The following is an 18,276-nucleotide window of genomic DNA, read 5'->3' on the forward strand; positions in this document are numbered from 1 at the left end:
CCACAGAGACAGAGAATGTATGCAGGAGATCGGAACCCACACGCTGCAAAATAAATAAACAGCGCTAGCATCCAAATACGGTGCAGGAGCTGACGGGAAACATATGAATTTCGAGGTTCTGTCTTACGCAAAATTGACTCTTATGATTTTTTAAGATGTTAGAATGTTGTTGCCGTCTGAAAAACAGACCTGGAGTTGTGTTTTGTTTCATACAGACTTGTTTATTATTCTGGCTACATCTCTAAAGCTCAAAATGCTCAGTTCCCCCTTGTGATGTCATGAAGCAGTAGTTTTCAAGTTAACAGCCACGTTTTGTTCAGTAGAGGTTGGTAATTCCAGGGCTGAAATCATCCAAATGATTCTAGTGAAGGTGTTTGAAAACACAATGGAGCGCTTCCTGTATTACCACATGACATCACAAGGTGGAACAGAGTTTTCAGTGTGAGAGAAGAATTCAGCCCAGTGTGAATGGAAGAAAACAAAAAGAACAACACAACTCCAGGGGGATTTTCCATCAAAGTGCCTCAACAAATCCTGGCTTATCCTGAAATCCAGAGCTGAATCTAGCTCTATCTTTAGCTTAACCGTTTCTTTAGACGTTCTTGGAGACAGAGCTAAAATAATCTTGACAGTTAGTCTGGTCTTGACCTGGTTTATTTCCGGGTGCTTGTTACTGCGGCAACTCAGCGTCACCTCTGGTTAGTCACTTTGGTGGAACAGAAGTGCAGCTTTGATAAACCTGGATTGCCCAAATAAACCAAGCCTTTGCTTTATGGTATGTTAGGTAGGGGTGTGCAAAAATATCGGAATATCGATATATCGTATCATTTAATGTGATGATACAGTATCGATATCATGGGCTACTGTATCGATATTTCATCAAGAGTATTTTTATTAGGTGTGTTTTACTAAATTATTTTGTTACAGAGCTACAGTTTTGTTGCTTGTGGAGTGAAAGGAAACTCATTTATGCAACACATTTGATATTTTTACTGTTTTGATGATTAAAATGTTTGTGTTTCATATGAACTTTGCACAAGAAATGGTTTAACAAAGACTTTTAGTATCACAGCCATGATTTAGCTTTTTTTTTTTTAACCGTATTGAATCAATTTGAAATATATCATATCGAATCGAAAGTGCACTGTATCGAGATATGTATCGTATCATGGCCCGTGTATCGAGGTATGTATCGTATCGGCAACTTCTTAATGATACCCAGCCCTAATGTTAGGTATGTTAGTGATGATTAAACAGCATTTTATCACAGATATAAGGTCCCATATTACACAAAATGGACATTTAAGCCATGTTAGAATATTGTTTCCTCTTCAAACACATTCCTGGAGTTGTGTTTTGTTTCATTCAAACAGGTTTGAGTAATCCTTTATAATTAATCTGTCTATATCTAAAAAGCTCAAAATCCAAGGAGCTACATGTACAAAACAAAAATACCAGAGGAGCAGCAGGGAAACGGACGATGCTCGAATTTGCAGTGACCACTTTGTAACAGGTAAAGATTGTGTAATTTATTTGTATACTGTATGTAAATTACCTCTTTATAATTTATTAATTCATATTTTCAAAGTTTTTTTATTTTATTTTTATGATTACAGTGATCCCTCGCTATATCGCGCTTCACCTATCGCGGCCTCGCTGCTTCGTGGAATTTTTTACAGTGCTTTATTTTTTACAGTGAATCCTGATTGGCTTAGGGGCGTTACTGTTGTCTAGAAGTGAAAAAGGTTTATATTGGTTTTTCATTACACCCATGCCAACAGTTTTCGTTTCTGTACATTCTGCCAAATTTACGTTTCGCAATTTTTCTCCGTGACAAAACCCACAATGTCAAAGAAACGTTCTGTGCCGACAAAGAGGCCTCCAGTTCTCAACAACTGGATGTCCGTTCATAAAAACGATAACGTTTCTTCTCTCGGAGAAAGACCCCTGCGCAGCCTTCAGTAGAAAAAAGACGCTACAGCGCAACGGAGTCAGGACGAAAGAGGCGCAGCTGGAGGGACTGTGAAATACGCGAGTGACAATGTTTCCTACCTTGTATTCATTACTATATAAAAATATTGTTTTACAACACCGTTCTTTAAACTATTATAGTTATTTGTAAGAAAACGTTAATATTTCTATTTCTTTAACACATGTTGGGCCTGAAAAGAGGTTTTATTTTTTGTTTCATTCTGCAGTTCAGTATTGCATTGTAAAATCACAGTAAAAAATAAAGCTGACTACTTCGCGGATTTCACCTATTGCGGGTTATTTTTGGAACGTATCCCCCGCGATAAACGAGGGTTCACTGTATTTAGAAAAACAGGCATCGTGAATGACAGGTAAACTGTTGCATTATAGGTCCTAATTTGTAACGCAAAAAGCTTTATGTGGTACTAACTTGATTAACTTGCTACTGTAATTTGCCGTTTTATACCTTTTTATAAACCCAACCAGATACAAAATAGTTTTACACCTCCAGGCTTTTAAAAACGTTCTTTTGGCTCGCAGTGTAATACGAGGTCTGCAGCACCAGATCATTTTATTCATCGCCTCAGTGCCAGGAAAATCCTCCAAATTTTATGAAAAGTCAAACTTCTCCATAGCATAAGGGTCATAACGTATATTTAGACTTATTTTTCCATGATAGTGGGTCTGTGCCGGCCCAATCCTACATTCGTTCATTGTTTTTCAATATAAAAACCAAAAATAAGAAAACGAAAAAAACAACAGTTTCCGTATTGTCTCCAAACCAAAATGAAAAAACGGATAACGATTTGTTTTTCAGTTTTCGATTTTGTGTTTAAATGAATACGATAACGGCCTTCCCGTTTTACGTGACTTCCGATGCATGCCGAACTTTTGCACCGCAAACAGATGAACCGACTGATTCAGTCCGAGATTTGAGAGACCAGACCGGGACCACCTGAGACAGGAACACAGGGTGGACTCCCAGCTTTGACTCCGAGCCTCCACGGGTCCGAGCCTCAGCTTCGAGCTCCGGTCCTGCCGTGGCTCTGAGCTCCGTCTGGTCCCGGTCTGTGTCTTGCGTCTTGTCTCGGTCTTGGTCTCAGGCCCGCTCTGGTCCCGTCTGGTACAGTCTCACCGCATACGGACTGAATCAGGACGGATCAGATCGAGACCAGACCGAGCAGAGCAGACTGAGACCGGACAGAGCTGCTCTAGGTCCTCCGCGCTCAAGAACCGCGGCTGGTTCCAGGTGGTCAAAGCCTCGCGCTTTCACACCAATGAAAATGAATCGAACTAAGAGCTTTTGTTTCAAATGGACCAGGACCAGAGCGCTACTGAATGGACCCAGACCAGAGGGCCTGAGACGAGACCGAGACAAAACCAGGACCAGACCGGGACCAACCGGATTTATAGGCTCGGAAAGTCAAAGCTCGGAACCCTGGTCCCGCCCTGGTCCCGCCCTGGTCCCGCCCTGGTCCCGGTCTCAGTCCCGCTCTGGTCCCGCTCTGGTCCCGGTCTCAGTCCCGCTCTGGTCCCGGTCTGGTCTCGGTCTGGTCTCAGACCTGGATCAGTCCCGGTTCAGTCCGTACGCGGTGCAAAAGTTCGGTATCGCAGTCACGGAAGTCACGTAAACGGGAAACGGCCGTTATCCGTTTTTTCCATTCTTCATTTAAACACAAAATCGAAAACTGAAAAAACGAATCGTTATCCGTTTTTTTCATTTTGGTTTTGGAGACAAATAACGAAGAAAACTGTTGTTTTTTCGTTTTCTTATTTTTAGTTTTATATTGAAAAACGAATGAACGAATGATACACGGATTCGGCCCGTCCAAACTTTGAGCATACGACACCCTGACCCCCATCTGAAATTTACGTGTCATCGGTCACGTGAGTGAAAGGCGGCAATACAATGGACAAAAATGGGTACTGGTCCTTTAATTTCATCAAAGTTTGCTTCTTTTTTTCCCCACATTTTCACATATTTGTATACCTTATGTAAATTACTCTCCACTGATTTATGCATGTGTGATTACGTCTTCATTTTCCACACCATATTCACGTTAAGGGTGTGAATTTAAACAGCTATGACCGCAACATATATGCCTCTAGCTACACAACACAATAATTACAGGATTTTTGTTTTGTTTTGCTTTTTTCAAGCTGTTATCAGACAATGAATCAGATGTATTTGTGCCTGAACCTACCACAAAACACGGGAAAAAAACACTGTGGCGTTTTAATGGTTACGGCAGAGTGGTTTACGCCGCTGTTGTGAATAGCGAGGTGCAAATTGATAGGCATTCAAATGCAGTGGTACAGAGCGCAGCCGCCTCCTAATTCACCACGCTACACAATGCTTTTCTATGTACGCGTCAGGTCTGTGGAATAATACTAGCCCGCATATACTACCTAAAGATGTAAATTGGCTGTGTAGGAAATGCATACACAAACACAGGAATGGCCCCGAGCACGGTAATGACTTTAACTGCAGAGTGGTTATACAAGCAAAGCGTACGTACAGAATACAAGGAGGAATTTAAGGACTTTTACCGTATATGGAATGTTCTTGCTATGGTTGCTATAGTGACATAATGGATGCGTGTTTTGGTCAAGGTTTAAGCCACCCACAGGTTTTGAGGTCATATGAGAATAAAAAGAAGAAACAACAAATAGTTCATTTAAGGTCCTATATTACACAAAATGGATTTTAGGTCATGTTATAATGCTGTTATTTCCTCAAAAAACATACCTGGAGTTGTATTTTTTTTTTCATTTACACATGTTTAAGTAATCCTTTATTATTAGTCTGTCTTCATATCCAAAAATGCTCCGTTCCACCTTGTGATGTCACGATAGTTTTCAAGGGAACAGCTCCTTTTTACCATTAGGTACGCAGAAACGGGCAATTCCAGGGCTGAAATTACCCAAATGTTTCTACTAGTGAAGGTGGATGGAGTTTAAAAACACAACGGAGCACTTCCTGTATTATCACATGACATCAGGAGGTGGAAAAGAGGGTTTTCTGTTTGAGAGAACTTGAGGTTTGTGTGGATGAAACAAAAGAAAACTCCAGGTATGTTTCGTGATGAAGAAATTACATAGGTTACGTTCAGACTGCAGGGCTTAATGTTCAATTTGGATTTTTTTTGGTGAAATCAGATTTTTTTTTGCAAGGTCTTTCACATTTCCAATTAAATGTGACTTGTATGTGATCTCCAGTGTGAACTTTAAATGCCCCAAAAGTGTCCCGCATGCACATTGGAGGATACGACGACGTCAAAAGCAGCGATCATGCTCAGTGTTTATGGACGCAGCATTGAGCACCTGGAGATTTTAAAGCTGCTGTCGTGCCGGAGCCAGAACATGTACAGCTTATTTGTTTTAAGAAGGAGGAGGGACGGAGAAGGACGAGGTTTTTTGGCCATGGCGTTTTGTGGTGCAGTGGCAGCAACGTCCGTAGAAAGGAACGTGTGGGTGAAGAATCGCAGCCAAGAGCGGTGGGATTGACACGCGTTTCGCTGCTTCACTCACATGGAATTCATACACAATTTTTGTATGACGAGAAGAACGTTTGTGTACATTTGCGAGCGCCTACTTGTACCATTCTTGTGAGAGGAAACACGTCTTCGGTGGCCTATTTCAGTGAGCACACTTGTTGGCATTGGGCTGTAGGTGGGATGAATGTGACCTGGCCATTCAGACTGAAGTCGCACGTCAAAATGTCAGATATGTATCAGTTTTAGGAGCACATATCCAGTCTGAATGTAGCCACAAATCAGAAAATAGACCCTTTAACTCTTTCCCCCATGAAGATGACATTTGACGACCCCCCCTGAACCCTTAATGACGACTTTTGACTCCTCCGCCGTATCACTAAAGACGAGATTTGACGACCTTTAGAAATGGCTCGGGTTTTCACATTTAAACAGAGACTGCGATAGGTCGGGGCCACTACAACCCACACTAGACTGATCAATAGGATTCAAGGATATGTTTTCGCCGATTTTTTCCGAAGTTAATCGAAATAGTGACAATGGTAGCTTCCGGAAAAAACACAACACGAAACACGTGCAATGGAAAGATCGCGGCGCTGCGGCGCACAGTTTAGAAATAATGAGGAGCAGACGTATTTTATGGATAAGTTTAGAGAAAGTGACTTTTATAGATTTCAAAGTGATGATGTTGAAGTTGATTATAAAGTGGAAAACAGCGATAGCGACGGACTTTCGGGGAGAAGGTGAGAAATGCCGCTGATGCGTCTGTGTGGAGTCCTGCGATGTCCGAACAAACTATCTGAGCTTTATACTCGATTATGAACCAAAATTGCCCTGAAATCTGGATATTTGCCCAGGCCAGTCCTTTAAAATATTTCAGTCTTTTTTTCCAAGATGCGATGTATATAACAGAATCGCTACAGAGAAAAAACGCTTATGCGGAGCTCTGCACATGAGAAAATAAACAAGATGACAAATACTGGACACACACTGACGGGGAAGAGTTTTATTATTATATTATTATATTATAATAAGCTAAATTAGTTGAATAAGCTAAATTAGTTGAATAAATAAAATAAGTTGAATAAGCTAAATGAGTTGAATAAGTTAAATGGAAAAAAATTAATTGGGTGCACACAGGTGAACAACAGGTAAAAACAGGTGCACACTTGGCTATACTGTATCTGGTGATATGAAATCTGTTTAAATACTTTGACAAAGTATATTTTTTTATTTTTTTTATGAATATAGTACATGCAGATATCAGATGCTGAATGTAGTTTTTTGTTTTCAAGCTTGCACCTGACCAGGTAAACTCTCATTTTCAGTGAGCTGTTATACACCTATAAATGAGTTGAATCACATTTAAACATCCATAAATGAATAGTTCAGAGTCTAAGGTTTCCAGAGATACAAATATGTCTGTGTTACAATTAAGTTCATGAGTGTAAAAATCATTTATAATCACTCGTGGAAGTCTGTTTTCTTTTATGCAATTATGCTCTATGGGCAGCCCTAGTAACATATGTATGGGTTGTTCCTAGTAGGCGTCCAGGGGGGAAAGAGTTAAGGTTGCCATAGTAACATAAGATATGGATTATGGTCAAGATTTGAACCACCCACTGGTTTTAAAATCATTTATGAGAGTAAAAAAAAAAAGCATTCCTTCAAAACAAACAAATGCAAAGAGTTTATGAGCACTTTTCACAATTTTCAGAGACCAGAGTGGAGCATTTCCTAATTCTCAGACAAGAAAACACTTTATAATTAGATGTAGACAGTGCACAGTGGTCTTACTTTGACCAGGGTTAGGCAAATTTTGTTCAAATACATGAAACCAGGTCCAGGTTTTTAATTGGTAGAGCATTATCCAAACTTGAAAAAGCCAAAGACTACTAATGAGCTCCTTTTAGGTTTCGCTCAGCTTGGAAAAGATGCTTTATTTTGTGTTTTTCATTTGCCCTTGCGCGTCCCTCTCACTATCTTTATATTTGCTGATTTCGCGATGCCGCACACCTACAGACTGAACCTACAAGCCGTTGGCGCGACACAGCCTGAGCCCATAGGAAATCACCGGTTGACAAATACAAAATGCCGGTTTCACATTACACTGCAACGTTCAGGAAGACTCACACTGCGTCTCGTGGCTCTGTATTGGAAAAGACATGTGTTGCGTGATTAGAGCTGAAGTTATAGGAGCCGCTGAATTATGTATAAGCTCTGTATATGTTAGTACACGTATAAACAAAGGGAAATCTTTATATAGACAAGTACATATAGCCCATCCTCATTCCCATATACTGCGAGGGAAGACGCCATCAAATAAATGAGGATACGCCGTCGCATGCATTAAGCATTTATGAGTTCTGGTAACTTAAATGTAGGTAGTGTGTTGTGTATCCACTTTATGATAATGGACAGAAGTGTATTAAAGTGTATTGTTGTAGCGTGTCGTGTAGCTTTGGCGTATAAGGATCATCTATCTCCGTAAAAGGTGCGTTGTGTAACTTTTCTGCTGGAGCGTCTGTCACCAGTTTGGCTCCAATACAAGGGGCGACTCTCCACAGATCTGCATTGTAATGTGGTGTAGAGCTCCAACCTCCTTGTTTCCGTCATGATCAGGGGTGGATGAAGTACTCACTTTTGTTACTTAAAGGGACAGTCTGGAATTTTGGACATAGGACCTCATTTCCTAGTGAGCCAGAGTGTTGGAGACGTGTGGAGACACTTTTTGAAATATTCCATCCAGTCCTTGTATTTGCAAATGTCACTGGTGCTAGGCTAGTGCATGTCAATGGCCATAGTTATCCTGCCACTAAAAACAGTCTTACCCACTCCACAAAACACCTGAAGCAAAAAAAATATATATATATTACGCCAGACTGTCAATGTAAATGTCTGTGTTGACAGAATAATGTTTGAAATAAAACTAACTTGGCATCGCATGAATCATTGCATGTTGAGGGACTATACACTAGGGTGACCATATTTCCATTTGTGAAAACCCAAACACCTTACACCTCAACACTGAGCTACTCTCACCTCTCAACCTGTGCCTCCCACTTGTCTCGACCGGGACGGAAAACAGAGAATTTCTTGTCCAAGTCACCGTTAAATGTGCATTTGCGTTTCGGCATGTTGCAGGCTGACCGACTGTTTGTGTCTGCTCGCTCATTCTGAGTTACAGAGAGTTACAAGAGACGCTCAATTTAATGGCCTCAATGGATGGTAATGACGGCCAGGACAGGACACAAAAAACTGACATGTCCGGGGAAAAACGGACGTTTGGTCACCCTACTATACACGCATCCCGAATTTCAGACTTCCGGACATCGCGCAGTGCATACTGGGAAGGGTCCTCCTGTTAGAACACCCAGTAACCACACAATTACAATGTCCAAGTCCCACAACTAAATATGACAATATCAGAACCAGAAACCAAAGCGATGAGATTCAAAAGACTTGAAAAAGTCAGCTTTGACAACAGACGCATCCCAGTGGGAAATCAAACATGGCGGTTTGATGTTCTCTTTTTCGGAGGATCCTTCCCAGTATGCGTTGTGCGATGACTGAAGTCCGCAATTCGGATGCATGTATTTTCTCAGCAACAGCAGAATTTTACTTTGCCAGTAAGATAGGAGCTAGGTGATATCAGTCCACCACTGCCGAGCTTTCTGTCAAGTACAACTCGCTGCTGCTGCTGCTCAGACATAAATTCTTCAAATGCAACGTTGGTTTTAGTTCTAAATTTATTCTATGGACACATTTACATGGACAGTCTGGTGTAATAATAGATTTTCTTCGGGTGTTTTGTGGAGTGGGTAAGACTGTTTTTAGTGGCAGGATAACTATGGCCATTAACATGCACTAGTCTAGCACTCGCGACCTCTGCAAATACAAGGACTGGATGGAATAGATTAAAAAGTGTCCACACATCTCCAACACTCTGGCTCACTAGAAAATGAGGCCCTATGTCCAAAATTCCAGACTGTCTCTTTAAGTAAATGTATAGACACAAGGGCAAACAGTCACTCAAGTAAAAGGAAAAGTGTATCATGTAAAAATCTACTTAAGTAAAAATATTAAAGTACCAATTTAAAAAAGTATTCCATGCAGATTATGAGAACAGTTAGAAAAGTGTTAAATGTTGTGATATTGATGAGCTGTGCAGGTTTTCTTCTCAACAGTAACAATTTCTTAACTGTTCTGAGGAATTTCATGTATATATTTTTGTTTACTCAAAGCCGAGACTTGAACTCAACACCTTTTGTCAGGATGTCACCGTGAATGTGCTAAAACAACCACTCAATTCATATAAAAAGTACTTTTTACTTTTCAGTTCAGTAAAAAAAATGTCGTGGAGTAGAAAGTATGGATACTTGCTCTCAAATGTAGTGAAATTAAAAAAAAAGTATCCACTGTAAAATTTACTTTTACTACAGATCCCTAAAAAGTGTACATAAGTAGAGTATGTTTATTTTTGTACTTGACTTTCCACCACAACTCGTGATGTTTATTCTATACTGTGGAACATTCTAGACAAAGCAATAACATTTCCATGGAGACAGAAATGTTACACAGTGCACATTTTCATACTTGCTTTTCTGGTAGAATTGCACAATATTGCAATCTCTGTCTTTCACTCTCAAGTCCAAGATTAGTCCTGGTTTAGTCCTGGTGTAGCCCTGGTTTCATTCTGGTTCAGTTCTAGTTTAGTCCTGGTTTAGACTTGGTTTAGTCCTGGTTTATTTGTGGTTCAGTCCTGGTTCAGTTCTAATTTAATCCTGGCTTAGGCCTGGTTTAGACCTGGTTTAGACCTGATTTAGTTCTGGTTTAGTCCTGGTTTAGACCTGGTTTAGTCCTAGTTTAGTCCTGGTTTAGACCTGGTTTAGTCCTGGTTTAGACCTGGTTTAGTTGTGATTCAGTCCTGGTTCAGTTCTAATGTAATCCTGGTTTAGACCTGGTTTAGACCTGGTTTAGACCTGATTTAGACCTGGTTCAGACCTGGTTCAGACCTGGTTCACACGTTGTAGTCAATGGTTCATGTTTTGTAGGTGATTAGAAACGGGGTTAATGTTAATAACATAATTCCGCATCATTTTGAATAAAAAAAATAAAAAAATAAAAAAAATAAAATAATTAAAACCATCAAATATTACTGATTTTTACTGGGCAGGCTGGTGCCTTTATGATTTTTTTTTTTTTTTTAAATAAACAATCTGTATGACACCTGTGTATATTTTGGCCTATGTGTACCCCCACTTAAAAAAATCCCCACTACACCACTGATTACCATTGTGGTATCAGAATTTGTACTGAGTAATCAATCTACTCTTTAGCATTGAGTTAGATTTTTTTTTTTTTTTTTTTCCATTAACACAACCTCAATCCTTCGCCTTCCCCACATCTCTACCTGGACATCTCCATGGTGTCCTTGGTCAGGTAGACGATCCAGTAGACGAGGTTGAAGGCTCCGAAGGACAGGGGGAAGAGGATGCGCGAGTACTTGTCGATGATGCTGGTCCCGGTCAGGACGTTGTTGGCGGGGACAGCTGAGCCCTGCTGGAGGAAGGCCTGGGCGTTCACCGGCGGGTTGGGGTAGGTCTTGGCGGGACGTTCGAAGAGAGGGGCGGCGTTCATCCTCTTCTTCAGCACGCCGCTCGGGTCCACCTGTAGACAGACACAGACACCAGATACATTCAGATTCTTACAAAAAATTGGAATTCTGGAGCTGTCAGATCTGGTTATAATCTGATTTCTGGACATTTAAAGCTTATATATTATACCAAATGGATTCTTTAAGTTTAAAGGCGCATTGTGTAACTTTTCTGGTGGAGGGTCAGTCAAATGCTTAAACCTTTATCTTCATGGAGACCAAACCAGACCAAGTTACAGGTCAGATCTGTGGAGAGGCAACCCCGCTCACAGTCAGAATGTTGTTTTTCTAGGTATTTATGAGCTATAAAATCACCCTGTAACTGAATAAATGTAAAGCAGAGCTGTTTAAAGTCATACTGTGGAACATTCCAGGAAGAGTAACGACATTTCCATAGAAACAAGAAGGTGATGGACCCCTAACCAAAAAGTTACATAAAGTTAAGCCATATTATAATGTTGTTACCTTGTCAAAAACATACTTGGAGTTGAGTATTTGTACTTGAGTAATCCTTTATTATTAGTCTGTCTACATTTCCAAAGCTCAAAATGCTCTGTTCCACCTTGTGATGTCATTTAGTGGTAGTTAACAGCTCTGTTTACCTTTAGTTCAGTAGAGATTGGCAATTCCAGAGCTAAAATCATCCAAATATTTCTAGTGAAGTTGTCTGGAGTTTAAAAACACCGCAGAGCACTTCCTGTATTACCACATGACATCACAAGGTGGAACAGTGTGTTTTCTGTTTGAGAGAAGAACTCAGCCTAAATATGCAGGATGTGTGTGTTAAACAAATGTGTGTGTCGTGTGAATGAAACAAAACACAACTCCAAGGTCTGTTTGTGATGAGGAAACATTATAAGGGCCTGTTTGCACAAGAACGATTGCAGGTAAAAATGACAAAATATTTTATTGGAAGTGCCTTTCGTTTAGATGGTTTTTTTTGGGGGTTTAAAAATGGAAAAATCTGAAACCACCCTCCAGAGTGGAAAAGTGGAATATGCTCCTTAGGGATGGGCATGATTAATTGATTAATCGATAATTGATCATTAAGAATTTCATCGATTACGTTAATTTTAATTGACAAACCGAATGCAGGTTGCTGTGCGTAGCGTGACCAAACAGGGGTCCGTACATGTGTCTCTCTGCACTCAGAAGGAGCGAGACACAAACAGTCAGTCAAGCACAAATGCGTATTTAACGATGACTTGTACAAGAAATTCCACGCTTTCCGTTGCGTTCGGGACAAGTGTGAGTCCATGTGCACAGTGTATAAAGCAGGAACATATGTTTCGGTGTCCAGTGGGAAAAAGTTTTGCCAGGTGAGAGTCGCTCAATGTCGCTGACGAGTCCCCACCTCCCTCCCCCCGTACGGTGTCCTGGTTTTGACAAACGCAAATATGGTCACACTAACCTGTATTCCACTGAGTCGTGTCTTTTAATCCGACAGAAATTGAACCGCATCAGCGCACAAGTGTTTTAGTTTTATCTTCGCTTAGTTTATGCAAATTAGTGATGCGGTTTTAAATTTAATTTCTGTGTGAAACTGAATTAAACACATTATAATGTCAGACGGATTGATGTGGCTCTAGCTTCGTTACAGTTTATTTGTCGTAAAGTTGAATTTATTTCTGCAGATTAGTAGTGCAGATAGTAATAATAATGATGATCATTTTAATATAAAAACGTTAATGATTAATCGATAATCGCTCGTTAATTCTTCCGACGATCGATTAGGAAAATTTCATCGAATGCCCATCCCTAATGCTCCTCATATGCACGCATGATTTCCTCACAAAAACACTCGTCTAAACGTGGAATAAAAAGTGAAGACGTGACGCCACTTTTGCGCCTTCTGTTCAGACCGTCAACATATAAACGTAGCCTAGAACCAAAAAGTAACATAATATAGTAACACATCAAAATCAGAGGAACCATGATCAGACAGAAATGAGAAAAAATTCACATTAAGTTTACATGTCATTGTCAGTGGCAGAGTTAGTAATTTGGGGGCCCTAGGTGAACTTGAGTTTGGGGCCCTCACTATAATGCACTGTTTAATTGTTTGTTTGTTTTTGTATTCTTTTATTTATTTTATTGTCTGTTTTTCTCCATTGTTCATCAGACACGCACATCTTTATTTGAATTAGGGTGGATTGTGGTTTATATGATGACATTTTTTATTTCGTGTTTAGATGAGCGTTTTTGGGAGGAAATTTTCATGCAGACGGTGACGCAAAAGTGTGTGGAATCCGACTGGGTATGTTTGTACTTAAAGTAACGAGGGCATCTTTGGACATACGGAAGTTTTCACACCACGCATTTTCATCAAAGTCATCGACTGGTTCTCCCAGGTCTCGTTCATCGCCGTCTGGTTCCCAAGCGGTGAACTGGTGCTTTCAGAATTTGACAGAGGTAACTGCAGATCCTCCTCTGTTCACTAATCTAATCTATGCATATTCTGTACATTTCATGGGATGCCTCCTGTAACTTTAGAATTATTACAGTTGCCAGAGCAGCTTGAAGGTCCGACGTCTGGAAATGATCCAGCATGCTTGTTTCTGTGTACTGTATGTATGTGACGTAAACGTGTACGCGGCGTGAGCAGATCTGACCAGAGTTTTGCATCTTGGGCAGTGTAGACGGAAACACTACGGTGGAGCGTATTCAACTTTTCCACTCTGGAGGGTGGTTTCAGATTTTTCCATTTTTAAACCTCAAAAACGCCGTCACCGTCTAAACGAAAGGCACTTCTGATAGAATATTTTGTCGTTTTTACCGCAAGCGTTCACATGCAAACAGGCCCTTATAATGTTTCCTCATCACAAACAGACCTTGGAGTTGTGTTTTGTTTCATTCACACGACACACACATTTGTTTAACACACACATCCTGCATATTTAGGCTGAGTTCTTCTTCAACTTTTATACTCTGGAGGGTGGTTTCAAAATTTTCAATTTTTAAACCTCAAAAACGCCGTCACCGTCTAAACGAAAGGCACTTCTGATAGAATATTTTGTTGTTTTTACTCGCAAGCGTTCTCGTGTAAACAGGCCCTTGGTTAGTTCACCTACTAGATAACCAGAGCTGAAAGTAGTTTTATTTTTTTTGATAGTACAATTACATTTTTGTTTACATTCATTACATATGATTATGATTTGATTATTTTCAAATCAGGGTCAAGCTGACAAGTCCATTCTAACGTGAAAGGGGGAATGCTTTGACAGTTAAAATAGATTTAACAATCAGATACTATTTTGATGGTGTTTTCTTGTTTAAGGGTAAATTACTCTCATTTAATGTCATATTCAGAGACAATCAAACTGCTCTGAGGCCTCGGCCATTAGTGGTTGGGGGCCCATCCAGGTTCGGGGGCCCTAGACGGCCGCTTACCGTTGCACCGCCTCTGGTCATTGTAATCTTCATCTTATAATTCCAAAAAAATCTCATAATTCTCTGATTTTGAGTGCGCACGTAACCACTGCCAGTTACATATGCTGTGAGTAATGTGACTTACTCAAAAAATTCCTCAAAAAATTGCCAAACTAATGTGGAAACTACACAATTGTTATGATTGTTATGAAAATGTAAAAATTTAAATAGATGTTTTACTAGGGGGGATTTTTCGCATATGGAAAGCACCGTATAAGAAACACAGAGGGGAGGAAAGGACAGTAAAGAGAATTTTCGATAATGTTATATACTTATCAATAATGAAACGACTGCAGCCCTGGTAAACCAATAAAGTCATGAAATTGTGATACGGTGAGCTTTCCTAATGTGCACACAGCAGTAAATATTAACGTTACACTGAATACAAGAATACTGACCATAGAAATTCTACTGTAACTCAAGGTTTGTTGTTATTAAAGAGCCCGTATGACGCTATTTTCTGATCTTTTTTATAATGTTTTCTTACCACAAACAGAGCTAGAGTTGTGTTTTGTTTCAGTCGCACACATTTAACACACAAATCCTGCATATTTAGGCTCTTCTTTCAAACAAAAAAACACTGTTCCGACCTTATGATGTCATGTGGTAATACAGGAAGTGCTCCACTGTGCTTTTAAACTCCATACACCTTCACTAGAATCATGTGGATGATTTTAGCTCTTGTTGGGCTGAACGATGTTAAGAAAAAAAATTGAACTGAGATTTTTCTGGCAGATATTGCAATTAAAAAAATAATAAAAATCAAGTTTCAGAGCATGTGAACATTTGCAAACATCACAGAAACTTAAATCATACCAGAGTCCTGCACCGACGATTTGACGCTGGACCGTAAATGTAGTTAATATGATTAAGTGAGATTCAGGAGCAGGACCACGCCTCAGCCGCCCTCTCCTCTCACCAGCGAACCACAACTCACCTCGACCACGCCTCTAATTTCCCAGAAGCCTATATGTAGCAGCCTTTCCCATCATCCCAGTTTGTCTCGGTTAACTCGACCCCACCCTCCCATCCCCCTATTTTGTCTTTCAGTCATAAGATCCCTACAAGGGTGGTCCCGTTGCGGTTGGGCCAGTTGAAGATTTTGACGGAGTCCCCACCTACAGTCTCAACCCAGCCATCTCTGCCTCGCTTCGTACATCAATTATCAATAAACTTCTTCGCACTATGTCGTTGTTGGTGTGCTCCTAGTTAGTGAAAGCCCAATTTAGGCAGACAATAAGAGCTGTGTGATTGGTCCTCTACCTACATTTCCTATACTCCACTTTCCTTTGTTTTAATATACATTGAGTAATAATGTGTTTAATTCAGCTTTGCGCACATTTGTTTACATTTTACAGAAACAGAACTTAAAACCACATGACTCATTTGCATAAACTAAAAGCACCGGAAAAAAGCTCTTTCCTTGTGCATTGATGCGGTTCAGCTTCTGTCAGACTAAAGGACACGACTCAGTGGAATATGAGTGTTCTTTCTGTGACAGAGGATGTTCTGCTGATGGTGAATCTGTTCTGGTTCATGTTAAACTTTACACCAACGCCAGGTTTAAATCCCAGCTTCCTAACGTTGCACATAGACCTCAACACAGACCCATAAAGCAAAAAATGATGGCTGTGAAAAAGAGGGCCTTTGTCCCTATTTATTCACATTTAATTTAATTTTACATCTATATCAATATTCTACTAAACAGCTAAATATGACTATCCTGTGTTTGTTTTATTTAGTCTTTGTTTAGTTAAGTTAATCACAATACGCAAGTTACTTTAAAGATATTTTATTTGTTTATATCTATTCATATTGTTACCATACAACTTACCAGCTCACCTGTTACTCCACATGGACTGGAGAGAAAGGAGGGGGCATGCCCTTGGTCGGCCATATTTGTAGTCTCTGGGGGAGGTTTTGGGCCAGACCATGTGGAGGGAAGACTTGGTTTCAGTGGCTTTTTCCTTTGTTTTCGTTAATTTCTGTTGCTTTTGACTTTATTTAAGCACAGTTATTTTTTGTAAACATGTTTCTGTTTTTGTTTTTTTGTTTTTTTTCCATTAAACCATGGTGCAAGGAAGAATTTTTTATGTATTTTTATTTTTTGTAAAAATGTACTTTTTTTTTCTTTTAACCACTTTGGCCAGCTTCCCCACAATGGCGACAAGATGATTGTGGCAATGTGTGTTGAGTTGACGCAGAACTAAACTTTGCTCTTAAAATTGGACTTTACGAGCACTGCAAAAAAAAAACAACAACAACAACAGCTTTGACACCCAAAATCGTGTTGCCTGAGATCGCGATTTTCAGTCCAAAATGATACACCATTCAGTCTTGGCTCTTGTATTGCCAATCTCTACTGAACTAAGGGTAAACGATTGATGCTAACTTGAAAACTACCACTACATGACATCACAAAGTGGAACAGAGCATTTTGAGCTTTGGAGATGTAGACAGACTAGTAATGCAGAATTATTCAAACATTTGTGAATGAAACGAAACACAACTCCAGGTATATTTTTGAGGTGGTAACATTTTAACATGGCTTAAGGGTCACTTTTAAAACACAAGCCTCGTATATTTAGGCTAAAAACACTCTGCTCCACCTTGTGATGTCATGTGGTTATACAATGATAGCTCCACTGTGTTCTTAAACTCCATACACCTTCACTAGAATCATTTGCAACACAGGGAATTTCAACACACCATTACAACTGAGACCCCACTAAACCATCGTGCAAACATTTATCCGATAATAATGGACATAACTACATAAGGTTTTAGTTATACAGCGCCTTTCACAGATAAAGAGCTCTAAATATTTTGGGATTTTAAGTTAAAACCATGATTTAATGTTAACACAAAATTTTTATGTGAAACCAACGCAGAGATGATAAAAGTTGGTGTGGCGTTTTAGATCCTGTGAAAAACCTTCCAGCACCATTTTGGGCAAGTTCCAGCTGCTTAAGTGAGAATGTAAAAAGAGAATTACAAAAATGAAATGAAAATGAGATGAAATAAAAGAGTCAACCGTCACCTCAAGATCGTTTTATCTCAGTTCGACGTGTCACCATAAATACTGTGGAGTAATCATTTTTGAGGGTCAGTATTTCTTGTGGGTATTTTTTCTTTGCACAAGTGGAGTACTTTTTGGTATTTTTCTGTACTCTCATTAGATTTGAACAGTAAAATGTGACTTATGAACTTCTGTGACTCATTATACTGTAGATACAAACTAACATACTGCATATTTTTAACTAATATTGAACATTCAGAATCGTTTTTGGGTGATAAATCTGGTTTCAATATTATCGATTATCGTCTGTATTGACTTTGATGATATATCGAACTTCAAATTTGTTATCGTGGCAGGTTTAATCCCAGTTCAGTGATATTTTAGTAGCTGGTAAAGACTATTTTTAAACATGTGGCTACTGAGATCGTCCAAAGACATCGATTTGTCCAAAAGTAGTCTCAGATTTCTAAAGCTGGACTGATCTGAGGGACCAAGTGAGACAAGGTGATCCTTCATTGAAGATACACTGTGTAACTTTTCTGGAAGGGGTCCGCAACCTGTTTGTCTCCATGGAGATGTTAATGCTTTAGTTTAATTTGTCCACAATATAGATTTATAGTTCAAAAATATCTTCAGAAAAAACATGAATTCATACTGTAAGTGGGGTCGCCTCTCCACAAATCTAACCTGTAATTTGGTTGGTAAGT

At 39.6% G+C, this 18,276-nt stretch overlaps 1 protein-coding gene across 1 annotated transcript in view; it reads right to left on the minus strand.

Moving 5' to 3' along the window:
* Positions 1–10,874: 10,874 nt before the first annotated feature.
* The window catches only part of gabra6b (gamma-aminobutyric acid type A receptor subunit alpha6b), a 73,426-nt gene continuing 66,024 nt past the window's right edge, over positions 10,875–18,276 (minus strand). Inside the window, exon 10 of the mRNA XM_055148549.1 lies at positions 10,875–11,135. Within this exon, the coding sequence (XP_055004524.1) occupies positions 10,875–11,135 (261 nt within the window). The remainder of the gene's footprint in view (positions 11,136–18,276) is intronic.

Source organism: Boleophthalmus pectinirostris, unplaced genomic scaffold, assembly GCF_026225935.1.
Source record: "Boleophthalmus pectinirostris isolate CB_2022bp ecotype Guang Dong unplaced genomic scaffold, ASM2622593v1 HiC_scaffold_12, whole genome shotgun sequence".
NCBI classification, from domain to species: domain Eukaryota; kingdom Metazoa; phylum Chordata; class Actinopteri; order Gobiiformes; family Gobiidae; genus Boleophthalmus; species Boleophthalmus pectinirostris.